Genomic DNA, 14,051 nt, shown 5'->3' with positions numbered 1-14,051 from the left:
GCCACCACCAAGCACCTCAGTTGTTTTGTAGTTTTTTTTTTAGCTTATGGATATTTTCTTGTCCTTGAACAGCTCTACCTGCATTTTGAGAATGCCAGGCAGTCTGCTTTCTCGTGGTACAGTTAGGATTTGGATTTATGGTAATAGTATTGACAGCAATTGTCGAGGTTTTTTTTAAGCCTTCCTTGAACTAGCTCCCTGCTGCACAGTAGCTTTCAGTCACAACCAGGACATAGTTGAGTTACTCTGACAGGATCTCACATGCTTATTCAGTCCTATAAGGAGACAGTGACTGGCATGAAATCACTTCAGTAGTGGTCATGTAGCTGGGAGAAAGTGGCTGAACAAGAAATGTCACTCCAAGCTGACTAGCCAACAATGCCAGGTAGGTCAAAAAGGCTGAAGTGCTGGCTCTTGTCCTTCCTGCCTTCCTGTGCCTGGCCTGACAATGACTTTAGGAAAGTTTGCTCCCCATGGCAGATGAGGGGTAACTTCACATTACTGTGGTCAGTGAGTGCTTGTTTCACCTCTAAGGTAGCCAGCCACAGCTGGCTGCTGAGTCTGTCTGTTGCTGTTATAGAGCAGGGAAAGTAGACTCCACAGGTATAATAACCATATGGTGTGTTTGAACAGCTGTAAGGACAGAAAGGTAATTGCTGATGCTTGTGGCTTTTTTAAGGTGATAATCACAGGCAGAGAATGCTTACCTCTTTTCCTGACTGAACTTATCAATGGATAATTTTCAGTATTTATGTTCTAGCTACTCATCTCATTGCTTCCTACAAATGACTCAAAACACTAATAACTTCTTTTCCACTCTATAGAGTGGTTATGCACCTGCCTCGGGTGGGTGGTTTGTATATTCAGTCAGCCAACATAAAATCACTTTGAATACCACTCGCTTTTGCTGGCACTGAAAATTACAGCAGCAGGTATAGATTAGGTAAATACTTTGCCTCAGCTGTTTTGGTTTAAATTAAGACAACAGATCAAGTGCAAAGTGAGTACATAAAAGCAGCATGATACAAGCTCAGAAGTCCTTTGCATTAGAATTGTTTGAGGTCAGGTTCAATCAAAAGAATTACCATAGCAATGAAGTAGCATGTAGAACAGCCACTGAAAACCAGACCCCGCTCCTTCTGTTTGTAGAAACCATTTCAACTCCTAAAACCAACAATTTTCTCATTACCTCTATATACTGTTACTTGTTTGTTCTGCTGAGCTTAAAGAAAACAATGTTTTTCTGTACTTATCACTCCTTCAGCATTTGTAAGTTAGGTTATAGACAGGTTGCTTGGGTTGTGCAACTCACCCTGTTTGCTTTAAATGGTCTTCTGGTTGAAATGTCTTGAATCTTTTAAAGAAAGGCCAGATAATATTAATCTTTTATTATTATTAGTGGAGAGAATTTCCCTGTCACGTCATACAATATCACGTCATACAATCTTAATTCTTCCACCTGGTTCTCCAACGAAGCAAGGCTCCTGCAGTCATGTTGTCTTGTTATTGCATGTGTTTATGTCCCATATTTAACCACAGTAACTTCTCAACCTGTGTGCTGCTTTTAGTTCAACTTGACTAACTGGCAGAGATCACAAAGGTAGTTTGTTATGGCTAGAGTAGGTAGAATTAGGGATCCAAGTACCTGGGAGAGTAGGTATGTACTCTGAGAAAGGGGCTACAGCATAGCTCTTACCTGACATGGCCCTTCAGTACCTCTACAGGACAGATACCCATGAGCACCTCAGGTGGGCAAAACCTTCTGCTGGAGGTAGTATTCAAGCATGAGGCACCCAGTCATCCTGATTTCTGGACTTCCACTGATCATAGAAAAATATCACGCTGGCATCCCTCAGAAACGAATCAAGCTCAAAAAGCTCAAGACCACCTGGCAGAAATTATCCTGCATCCATCCAACTAATGTCTATACAAAGACAGGCCCGAATGCAGTTTTTTCACAGGCAGATCCTGTGCCCTAAGGCTTGTATTTCCACGCCCATAATCAGCAGAGCTGCACTTGAAATTCTCTTTCTTTTAGGAACGTCGTTTAGATTTGCCATCAATAAGAAATTGTATGTGTATCTGTGCTGTGTGGAAATAGCAAAGAGAGAAAAACTGTAGGTGGCAACATGAAGATGTGGCAAGAGGTAGTTAAGAAGGGTTCGAATTTGCATATGCTGAAAAACTACATGAAGCTAATAGAAAGGAAGCAAACTCAGACAATACTTTTTTTTCCCTAATTCTTAATAAAAAGCAGAAGGATTTTCATATCCAGTGTCTATGAAAACCATTTGCTCATTGTCATGAGTGGCATGTATTTTGATAACACAAAATAAGCACCTCATATTCCACTGCTACTCATGCGTGCACAATTCTTCCCATTTAATTCAGCAAGACTAATTATCTGAATTAGTGACATTAGCTTGAAGCTACAGCTTTGCAGATTGCAGCTCTGGCTTTCAGAACAACTTCTTTAAAGGAATTAGTCATGTCTAAGTACAACAGAAACGTCAGATTGCATCCCCTGGCTTTGTTTGACATTTCGGTCAGAAAGTCAGCCTTATGCAAGACTGTCCTCGTGGCACTAGACTTAAGGCAGTGGATAGTCTAATTTTATTGCTCTGACAACCATAAAATGGCTCATAAAGATCGGGCAGTTAACTCACCATCTGACAGTGAATGAGGAAAGATGCGCTGTGTTTTACCTTCCGTCTCACTGGTGGACTTTGTTGCCCGCGCTCCGGGGATGTCTGTTGCCCATTTCAAAATCACCTCCTGAGCTAACCTTGATTTTGGTTTAACTTACCATGTAAAGCATGAATACAATTCTCAAGCACATCCCAAACCTCTGCCTTGGCAGCAACAATGATTAGAAAGGCAGAGCTGAAAACAACAACTCTTCGGTTTGCTGCACTAGTGGCTTGAAGTGGTACACAATGGCTGCCTGTGAGACCAGCAAAGTATGCAGCCAGAGGGCGCAGATCCTTTTGGTTGGGTGGGGTTTTTTGTTTGTTTTTACTGATTTTTTTTTTTTTTTTTTTTTTTTAACCTTGTATTTTTGCTACAAACTGAAAAGCTTCAGACTCTCACAGAAATGCTGAGGAAAACAATAGGAGGTTGAGGATGTGCAACACTGACCCAAGGTCAGTGGAGGACAGGAAGCAGAAGGGCATGGCTATGGGTCTGCATATAACTAGTGCGGTCTCCCAGTCTGTGCATCATTTGTTGCCTCTTATCTTCAAATGAACACTTCATAATTAAGTGGCATGACTGAAGATGTGAAATTCTACATGGCATATACTGAACTTGCCCCCTCATTTATCTCTTTCAAGTGTTTAATGAATTTTCCATTTCAGCTAATGAATACTGGCAATTTCAGGCCCATTGTCCTATGCAGGGAAATTAATAATGGCTTAAGGATAGTTTTGTACCTAGTAATGTGATAGAGAATGCTGGAAAGTCAGAATACGCGTTCCTTTTTAGAATATTCAGCATTATCTTCACATTCATTCCAATCAGCATTTAGTCATTCTAGCAAAGAATCTCAGATCCACAATACACAGAACATGCTCTCTATGGGGAAAATTGCCTGCATTCCTACTCTGCCCTTCAGGTTGCTATGCATCCCTAGAAGTTCCTCACTTTCTGTGCAGAAATTTGGACCACAGTTGAAAGGTTCTGATATATTAATAACATCAAAAGAAATGTGGCTGCCCAATCCTTTCTCCAAATATATTCTGAAATAAGTTGGCTTAATGGACACGAATGGGGAAACTTAAGCACACAAAGCGTTTTTTTGTCATCACTCTTTTTATTAAGAAAAGAGCTGTGAATAAACATTTTCACCATATTCTACTCCCACAAGGCATGGAAAAGCAGCTTATGCTGGCAGGTTTAGTTTCAGTCATTTTTGGCATTCAAGTACAGAACTTAAAGTGCAGGAAGAAAAGTATACACAAGAGAAGTGCATACTAAAACTCCTATTTGACCACAGTACTTGAAGAACTGGAAATACACTTGAATTGTAGGAAGTATATTCTTCCTCTTAGCCAAACCTGGAGCAAATATATTCAACTCCCTATCCAGCCTCAGTGACTGATTTCCATTTTTTTAATTTCCTTTCAGAAATGCAGTTAAAGTGAAATATTGAGAAATAAAGATATGGTTTTCTATTACAAAATATATATATATAGTTTAACAAAAAAAAAAAAACAAACCTTTACATGAAAACAACCTTATTAGTTTTTTTTTCTTCTTGTTTTTGTTTGTTTTAACCTAACTGGCAAAACCTAATAGCTGCTAAGTCTTCATGTCTCTATTCAATTTACCTGACTTACCCATTACTACTACTTCTCCACACAAAATATGTGGCACTGAGAAAGACTGTGTGTGTGAATTGTGGTGCTTAGACTGTGGTATGAGAGAAAGTAATTTGTGGCAAATAGATAACACTCCACATCCTAATATTGCCAGACCCGAGATGTGTAGGATTTAATTGTTTGTCCTACTCTGTTGTTGGAGGTGCGTCCCAGATTGCTGTAGCATGTCCATGTAAGATCTGATGTCGTCACTAGAAAAGATGGAATAAAATGGCTTTAGTAAACAAGTCTGCAGAATTATTTCAAGATCCTGTCAGCAGCTCTGGTCTTCAGATTTGCAACATTTGTTTTGGAAGTGTGGCCCCTGAAACAGATTTCTGCATATGGTTTATAGGCTTGCTTTTTTGGTTACCTCAGAAATGCAAATAATCATAAGCAATGAGGTCAGAAATCATTGTTTTGCTATCCAAAAATATTTTTTGAAACTTCTGGTTATGTTTTTTTTCTACAGTATGCCTTCATAAAAGTTCCGGATGTTAATTTCTGCCACGCTAGCATTGTGAACTTGATTTCAGTCCAGGACTTATCCAATCTCCCTCTGAAATCATAAATGTGCTTCGGTAGGAGTGTCTACAAATGTGTTTCTGTAAACTAGTTATAATCCTGTCATATGGCAATCATGAGGATTATCACTCTGGAGGAATAATTCATCTTGCAGCATGCCTGACAGCTGTCAGGATCACAGCCTTCAGACACATGGATTGGGCAACTTATAATTAGAGATAGTTAGATATTTTCCGTCTGAATAATTTTTCCTCATGGAAAAGACAGGTTTGGGCATTTTGTTTTGTTTTGTTTTCCCAAGAAGACTAAGTGACGTGACTTCAGGTAATTCCACACATCATGAGACAAATGCAGTGCCATCCCAGCACATTGCTACCCATATCATTTTTGGAAGTTGTGAGAGAATATCCTGATGCTTCCTCTCATTTGCCCAAGTATGTCAGCTGAATGCTTGACAAGGAAAGTGTGACTTGTAGCTGTTTTTTCCACTTTGCATCTTTTCCAGCCTTCAGGTGGAACAGTCTTACAAAGGTCAATCAGAGACTCTCCAAATCAAGTTTTGTCTTATAAAAAGTGCTTTTCAGAAAAACCCTTCTTTTAAAATGAACATTTTCACCCATTTTCACCCAAGCTAATTTTAAAACAAAGCATATTCAATTTAAAGTACATTAAGTTTACCTGTTTTCCTATTGGTGGGTACAGGTAGACTAATTAAATGGCTATTTTTTATCTACTATTTTAAGCACTGAAACTTGAAGTTGCATGCGATGACTTCTACCCACTCCTGTCCTTTCCTAAGGAAGGAACTATCTTGGTATGAAAAATTTGTAATGGGAATAATGTGTGTGCTCTGCAATGTGCTTATTAAATGTAGTCATCTGGGATTTTTTTTTTCCTAAATTGGACAAAATGATGTCCCAAAAAATGTGTATGTTCTAGCACAGTCATAAATAATTCCTCAATGATGATCTAAGACACTTTATTTCATGTAGTTGTAAGCTGATGTATAAATGCTAGTTTTGCCAACTGCTATGTCTCATTCTGTTTAGTTCAGCCAAGCTTTTATTTTGCATTGAACACAGTGTTGTTACTGAAATAAATGCATTGTTGTTGTTTTTTTAATCCTTTTTCTTTTCAGGAATTGCTTTCCATCTTCTTTATAAATCAACTATCAAGGCTACATTGCTGCAATTTAGATTTTGTGGACTTTTTGAAAAAGAGATATTTTTCCTCATGACTTCACCAAATTCCTTCAAAGTGTTCCTAAGCAGGAGCTTAGCACAATAAAATGACTTCATTTAAATAACCATAGAACTGAGACATTGAAGACAAATCTTTAATTTTCCAGGATGCCTCTTACAAACACAAACAAATGGTATTATAATTATGCCACTGAGATACAACTGCTAGCATTCTTGTATCTGACAGTTTCACTTACTCAGGTACACACAGGCATTGTGAGTCTGTGAAATACTCTGTTGAGAAGCCCCATCATACCTGGCAATTGAAGAATCAAAGGAATAAGATCCCAAATCCATGTAGTACTGTGCTGTGTCTCTCAGAGCTGTCCATGATTCACTAATCTGAAGTAGATCAAACAGAAAAAGAGCATTCAGAGCTTTGATACTGAATGAATACCACATGTGACTATGGAGAAACCTTGCTTACTCTGATAACAAGATAAGTTTCCTCTCTTGCCCCCAAAGGGTTCCTGTTTTCTGCCAGTCCCAGACCTACACTTTAGGATTTGCTTACTTTTTTTTTTTCTTTTTCAGTAGGTGAAGAAGGTGGAAGAAATACCTGCTCAGCCACCACGTATCCCCACGTATTCTGGCTGCTGCTTGGGTCCCAGTAGCTGTGAGAATATGGTATTTGTCGTTTAAGTCGTATAAACTGATTTGCTGATTCTTCTGTCAGAAAAGGAATTCCAAGAGCACCTGAAATGGTAACTGAGCAATATGTGTAACATTAGAAAAATATTTTTAGAATGTGCACTTTAAAAACAAACAAACAAACAAACCCACATATTTTGTACTCCATAAAAATTTATTTGGAAAGTTGAAAAGAAGCCCAAGATAGTCTTACTATAGAGCTTCAGAAAGTTTTCTTTGGTTTGGTATGTTTTTTAAGCCTGAAATTAATACAACACCTTCTATAAATTATTGTCTTTTGTCAAATCCAAGTAGATACATTTGCAATCAAACTACAGTACTACTTTATCTTTAATAAAAGACTTCTTGACAGGAAAAAAAAAAAAAAAAAGATTGGTGTTGCATAGGTCTCAGGCGTACTAAGAAACCTAAGCTTCAAGAAAATGCACCTAAACTTACCTATGAATTTAACTATGTTCCTGGTTTAATTGTATTTATTCTCATTTGCAGTGGTATAGAAATTACATGCATAGAAATGATTTTATAAGGAAAGGATACTGTACATCTAATTACCATACTTCTTTACACTGCTTTTAAGGTCATCCCAGATGCAGAATTTGTTGTAGGTTTTTTTAAAATGACAATTTTGCCAAAGGAAAAAGGGCTGAAATCCTCATTAATTTCATATGAAAGGCCTTGGTACAGGAAATGACTTTTCTGAGAGTCTCCAGTTTCTGAGACTGAAATTCATTTGGGGTTAAACTGCTCTGAAATAGCACTTCAGTCTGAAACTTATAATTTTTAATGAGCTGCTAATTAAGTTTAAACACTGATAAGTCAGCTGAACTGAGGCCGGGATCTGTAAACAACTGAGCTGCAACTTGGCTGAATGGGTTTAAGTGGACCCCTGAGGATGCCCTGCACACAGTCAGTACAGATGGGTCAGGAACTTGAACTCACGTATGTAGCATCTTACAGCAGGGGTTCTGCAGGGCAAACTGCTGCCTCGCTGACCACTCTTCAGAGTCCTTATTCATGATTTCCTATGAGGAAATCTGAAAACATCAAACATTTGCTTTCATGCCCTACGCTCAGTAGAATCAGATCCTTTGCTATTATTGCTAGCTTTGCTGACCACCAACAAATATGGTCACTCTTCAGCTTTTCAAATAGAAAATGCTTATAGGAAACAGCATTGTAAGGCATGATGCTTGCTGCTTCTCTTCAAAGCCAAAAACATGCTTGTTTAAAAAAAAAGAAAAAAAACTTGGCCTCGGAACGAAAAATTATTTTTCTTTCATTTGTCCATTAAGCTTCTACAGGACTGTTCCAGAGCTGTGCAAGATAAAACTAATCTCATGCCAAATTTCTTTAGTTCTCTGGCAATTTACTGTTATCCAGTAGAAAATCTATGAGTTGTTAACTTTCCTTTAGTGAATTTGGGAGTTCTTTTAGTATTAAATATTTGGTAAAGTCATGATTATGTTTCTGGACTGAGATAACTGAACTGGGATTGACGATTGGCTCTGTAGCAGGCTGCACTTTTGTTTAAATATATATATAGTTAGTAAGGGCCATTAAACATTCAATTTTATCACCACTCTGAGCTTTGGCCTTCTGGCTTCGTGGTGAGCTACAAAAAATGATCATACAGCAACTCAGGGTTTTTGTGTTTCCTTTCTCCACTGCCACCATCTTCACCATGAGTGAGCTTGTAGCTGCACTGGTGGGACAGTGAGGTATTGCCTTGGCTCCTCAGGTGTGGAGTGCTGTGTTTTAAGGGTATTAACTTTCCATTCTTGACACACTGTCTCCTGTGACGGCACCTGTATCCAGTGAGGAATGTTTGTGTTCTGGCAGGGCTGTGAGAGCAAGGTCTGAACAATCGCATGCATAGGGACATCTGCTCTGATGCCACCAGATCTACAAGTAGCTCCTCTGAATGAAGTATATAGACTTCAGCAAACAACATCTGCCTTGCCTCAGTTTAAGTTTCTCAAACTGAGTGCAATTTTTTGCCACCTTTTGAATGCCTTATTAAATGTTTGTAAATGAATTTGGTGTTCGAGTTTAATAAAAGAGTATTCCTGAAGGACTTTAGATTGCCACACATGCAACACATCTTGCAGAAGAGTAGCTCGGAAACTAGGTGAACATTGCTGCACAGCACTTGGCATGAAGCTAGAGGAAGTTAGGAGCAGGTGGGTAGATAAGAGTTAATGAAATTGCTCACGTGGCATAAAATTGAGCTGAAAAACAGGAAAAAATTCAAATTGTAGAGAGACAAAGTTAACCTACTGTTAAGAACTGTGAGACACATTGTACATTAATGTTTTCATTCAATACTCTTATCCCTCTTTTTTCTTATAAAAATGTTATTTGAAAAGCATTTTTAAGGATTAATGGTCCAAAGGGAAAACAGAAGGAATGCGTGCAGAAGTGAACTGTTGCAAGGACTGTATCAGCTGATAGCAGCTAGAGTAGCTCCTTTCATCATCTCTGGAGATTCACTCAACATTCTTGTATGAAAAGCAAATAATAATAGAAAAAAAAAATGGGCTGTTTTTTGCAAGCAGATGGTTAACTTGTGTAATTACTGCCTTCAGCAGATAGTTTTGTCTGTCCCTACACCTCAAAAGACTGTCCAGTGGGAACAACGACTAGCAGCCATTACTGCTATGATGTTTTCTGAAAATCTCTTTTTGGATTAGGGTGAACTCGTATAATGCCAAACCTGAGACAGCAGAAATAGTGGTAAACTTTTGTCATGCCTGTCAAAACAGCAAACACATATTTGAATGTCAACAGCACTGTATGGAAATGGTATATCAAATAGCTATGAATGCCAAGATAATAACATTGAAAAATATTGCAGTATAGCAAGAAAATTATACGTAAAACATAAAATCAGCCTGAATGTATCATAAATTATTCTGAATTAAAATCTCTTAACACTAGGCTTAAGCAGAAATTGAACTCCACTGTGCAAGAAGACACTTTTTGAAAGGAAGATACTCAGCTAGATGCAACTGCAGAATCTTCCTAGAACAATGCTATCTTTGACCGGGTGAATGCATCATGATCCACATCACCACACAGAGAAAATCTGAGTATGGGATTAAATTTTGGCACCTTTGCCTATTTAGGTACCCATTTAATTGATTTTTATTTCTCTTTTTGAAAGCTGAGAAGTAGGAGCCATTGTGTGCTTAGCAGTCTTTGGAGAGAGAAGGCAAGCCATCATTTACATGATGATAGAGCTGAATGATAAAATGACAAACCTGTACACTTGTTTTAGGATAGGATATTCTTCCCCTTACCCAGGCACTCTTTAATCAAATCAGCAGTGCTGTGTAAGGGGTGAGAAGCGATGCCATGGCTTGGGACCACGATCTGTTACTGGTGTACATCTACCACAGGGAAAAGTGGTCTGTATCTGGTTTGCTGTGATATGTACAAAAAAAGACAATTCCTTAGCAACACTTCAATCATTCTCTGCAGACATTTTCATATAAACTGGAGCTATTTGTTTCTCTCTCATTTCTGAAGAGTATTTCAAGTTTCTGACAACTTGAAAACCTGTTGCTGAAGTTATTTATATCAACGGAACTTAAATGTTGAATGTCAGTAACTGCTCTGTCTCCCTTACTTTTAGCTTAGTAATTCTTATTATCAGCTTTGGTGATTGTCTGGTCAAAATGTCAGCTCACAGGATAAGGCTGATGGTGTTATCAGCACTTAAAGCCAACACCTGAACAGAACTAAGCATCAGCCTTGGATACTTCAACCTTGCTGACGTTGTTGACGCTGACGTGTTGGGAACTTTGAAAAGGTAAATCTAACACTGCAACTCAGGTGCAAGTCTTAGAGTTAGGAATGGGCCAGAATGGATCCTCATGCTTCAGCTGTCTAAATTCCGAACTGACTCACAAAGTCATATTCCAGGACTTGGCCTTGGGCTGTTCAGTTCTGTTTGAGCTTTTTGGTCTTTCTTAGATAACCTTCCAGTCATATGTTAAGCATCTTTAAATCTTAAAAGATTCTTATTTACTATTTCTGAGATATTTTACATTTTTGATCAATTTATTTGCAACACCTAAGGACTCAGCATACCACAGCACAACAGTATAAGCACTAAAAGTAAAGCATGGAAGCGGCAGGTTTGTTTCCACATAAGTACTTCTTTAGGTTGTGTGATGCTGTGGAAATTGAAGTGTTGTTGTCTGTCAGTACTTCACATGAATGGATGGCTGCAGGAGTAGCTTTTTGGATTCTGCAGACCATCATCGTTGCCTCTTCCAGTCAAAAAGCACAGCTGAGCTCAAATCTACTGTTTGAATGTTGCTTTTACAAATGGTGAAAAAAATGTGTGCATGCACATGGGCTATGTATCCTGAAGTGTTTGGAAAGGAGCGGGCCTTTAAATTAGATTTTCTAATACTTGTCAAGTACACAGTATAAAGTCACCAATTGTTAAATGCTTCGACACTGTGCACATCCTTGTAGGCTGTAAAATTTTGGTCTCTATTTTTAAAGTACTGTAGTGTTTATTCTTTGATTATGATTTGATCTCTATGATTTGTTCTTAATTTTACAGCACAGAACTTGAACTGGAAGGGAGAGCTCAGTCATGAAGAATCATTAGAGATATCTCATTCCCTCATCAGCAAAGGCAGTCAAGATACAGACACAATGCAGAATTATGTGTTGAACGTACTGTCGGTGTGACGCCAACAGGTTCACACTGGGATCAGGAATGTTTTCAGGTATGGTAAAATAGGTGAATTTGGCAAAATTACTGGATAATTCTGGGGAAGGAATTATTTCCCCTGCAACAAAGGGTTGAAAAATAGAGGTCCTGCTCAGCAGATCTTGGTGGAAAGTCCTTCCTAAATCCACACATGGCTATCAGTTCAACTTTGAGTGAATGAACAGGACATGCCAGTCAGGTATCTGAGACCGTTTGGCAATGATCCCGGTGCCAGCACATCACTTCCCATGCTCCATCCATTGCTGCTGCATTATGCAGAGATTAGAGAAAGAGGGCCAGCAAACTGCACTACAAGCCTGTTCCCAGAGGTGTGGAGGTGGTCTAATACTGAGGAGTGATTTACAGTGGCTGAGCTGAGGGTGTGATGAAATGTCAGTTTGTCATCAGTGAGCCTTGCAGACTCTGTTTTAATTCACCACCACCTTTTCCACTGCTGAAAGGATTCACATTTAATGAAAAACTGAAGTGTTTGTTGCTAGTGATCAATAAAAACTTTTAAGAGCTCGTTAGAAATCAGCAGTAAGTAGTTCTCACTTTTTAAAAAAAGAATCCAGGAAGGAGAGCAAGCAAGGCTGTTGTCAAAGACGAACACAAAAGGGAGCAAAGATAAGAGTCTTCCACGTGAAGGGCAGCAGGGTGCTGTCCTCCCTATTTAATTCCAAGTGGAACTTCCATGGGAAGGAGGTCAGGTTCGAGCAGATAGACAAGTACTCAGGAGTAGTCCAAGCTCAGATGCACAGCAGGTCAGGAAGTGCAGATAAGGGGAGAGGAAGGTATCTGATATGCACTCTAACATGCGGTAGAAAGACGGAGGCTCCTTCTACCTCCCTTCCCTTTCTGCAAAGCCTCTTTGCAGCCTAATCTTAGAGAAAGAAGAGAGTTTGGCTCCAATTCACAGAACATACTTGTATTTGTGATTAAATATTTGTCAATACTTTGCCTTTTTTGCCTTAGTCCTTAAGGTTCTTCAAATACACAGATCAGGCTTTTAACGCATGCATGGATGGAGCATCTTTCCATGTTGCAGGCAATCACACAAGAAGTCTATAGTCACTTAATGCCTGCCTACTTTGTTCTAATTTAGTGAGGAATAAGTAAGTGGGCATGGATTGTAGGGACTGTTGCAGTGTGTGCTTGTTTGAGAAAAGCATTCTTTCAGCCTTGCTGGTGCTGCAGCCCTGCTCCATCCATTTTCATACTGTTTCAAATTTTACAGAGTGATTCTTGATTTTAGGTGTTGTAAAGGCCCAGTAATCAGAAAACATGAGAGTTTAAAATAAATAAATAAATAAACAAATAAAAGGCAGGTCCCCTTAAGCAAATTTGAATCAGACATCCTAAGACATCATGAAATCACTTATGAAACAGATGTGAGCTAATTGTTTGTGTTTTCTTGTGAGCAATAAATGATAATGATGAGAGCAGAACGATGTTTAGGAAAGATTCCAGGAGAGAAAGGGGAAAAAAAAAAAAAGAAAAAAACTCTCTTAAAAATTTTAGCAGATCAGAAAACATCCTGCAAGACTCCCTTTCAGTTGGGAAAGCGTCCTCAACTCGTAACACCTGAAAGGCTCAGTGGCAAGAGATTCTGAAGTAATCATAAGGAACAGAATCAAGACTGTATTTCACAGACTTTGCTATGCAGTCTTATGATCACCCACTCTCCCATATGTCCCTGCTGCTGTGATTTCCCATTAATTATCTCCCATCAGGACTGTTCTGGTGATATCATGGTTGTTTTTTTTGCCAGCCGTATTATTTAACAAGCCAGAAAGGACTGATATGAGACAGGGTGCCGTGCACTTACCTGTAAGCAGCAGAGCAGACACCAAAATTTGAAACATTTTCAGAGACATCGCAGATCATCCAGAAAGTGCTTGCTTCATAAAGCAGAGGTAGTTTTACAGTTTTATACTTTGTTATCTTTGAGTTTATAAATCATTTACCAGATACCTGTGAACCGCTGGTGCAGGCAGAGGGCAGGGTACAGTGCTTAGTTCAGATTTGTCTTATGTGCCTCTGTTTGTACACTTTGGACTTTGCAAACTGAGCCTCTAATGAGACTAATGACTCATTATTGTGTGGATACATTAACTTCTGCATAGGCTTTATAATGCAAAATAGCACATCGGGCTCCTTCTGTGCAGTGAACACAGCAGGTGTCTTAAGAGTCAGTCTTCTGCATGATCATTTTCCCCTTATTGCAGTAATGGACATGAGCATTTCATTGTCAGATGTGAATATGAATGGTGGGAAATGGTGTTTGAATCAACCTGTTCTGAGAACGCTGCCTAAGTATGCAGTATATTCAAGCTGTATAATATTTGCATTGAGAATAAAAACATGAGAAGACTGGCTGAGAAAGGACTAAAATAAGAAAAGGATAGAGGAACCTGCTGCCCTGAACTGGGCTAAATCATACGGTCTCCTGTTGTCCTCTTCTAACGCTGGGAAACTATAGAGCATGGAACACTGAGTTCATGCTGTCTTACTTTTCTCACCACTCCAGTTAAATTTTGCTTTTTT

General features: G+C 38.9%; 2 protein-coding genes across 2 annotated transcripts in view; both read right to left on the bottom strand.

Annotated features, from left to right (window-relative positions):
• LOC128091853 (uncharacterized) overlaps positions 1-14,051 on the bottom strand; it is a 265,583-nt gene that overhangs the window by 15,904 nt on the left and 235,628 nt on the right. The window lies entirely within an intron of this gene.
• CUNH3orf85 (chromosome unknown C3orf85 homolog) lies at positions 3,792-13,464 on the bottom strand. Its single transcript, XM_052705354.1, has 4 exons — positions 13,333-13,464; positions 6,684-6,832; positions 6,381-6,466; positions 3,792-4,570 (listed from the first exon to the last, which is right to left on the bottom strand). Exons 1-4 carry the CDS (start codon positions 13,379-13,381, stop codon positions 4,492-4,494), a joined length of 363 nt encoding a protein of 120 aa, XP_052561314.1. The 5' UTR covers positions 13,382-13,464; the 3' UTR covers positions 3,792-4,491.

This window comes from Tympanuchus pallidicinctus, unplaced genomic scaffold (genome assembly GCF_026119805.1).
Source record: "Tympanuchus pallidicinctus isolate F22 unplaced genomic scaffold, pur_lepc_1.0 scaffold10, whole genome shotgun sequence".
Classification (NCBI taxonomy): domain Eukaryota; kingdom Metazoa; phylum Chordata; class Aves; order Galliformes; family Phasianidae; genus Tympanuchus; species Tympanuchus pallidicinctus.
The sequence above is the reverse complement of the archived record's forward strand: the minus strand, read 5'-3'. Positions and strand labels throughout refer to the sequence as shown.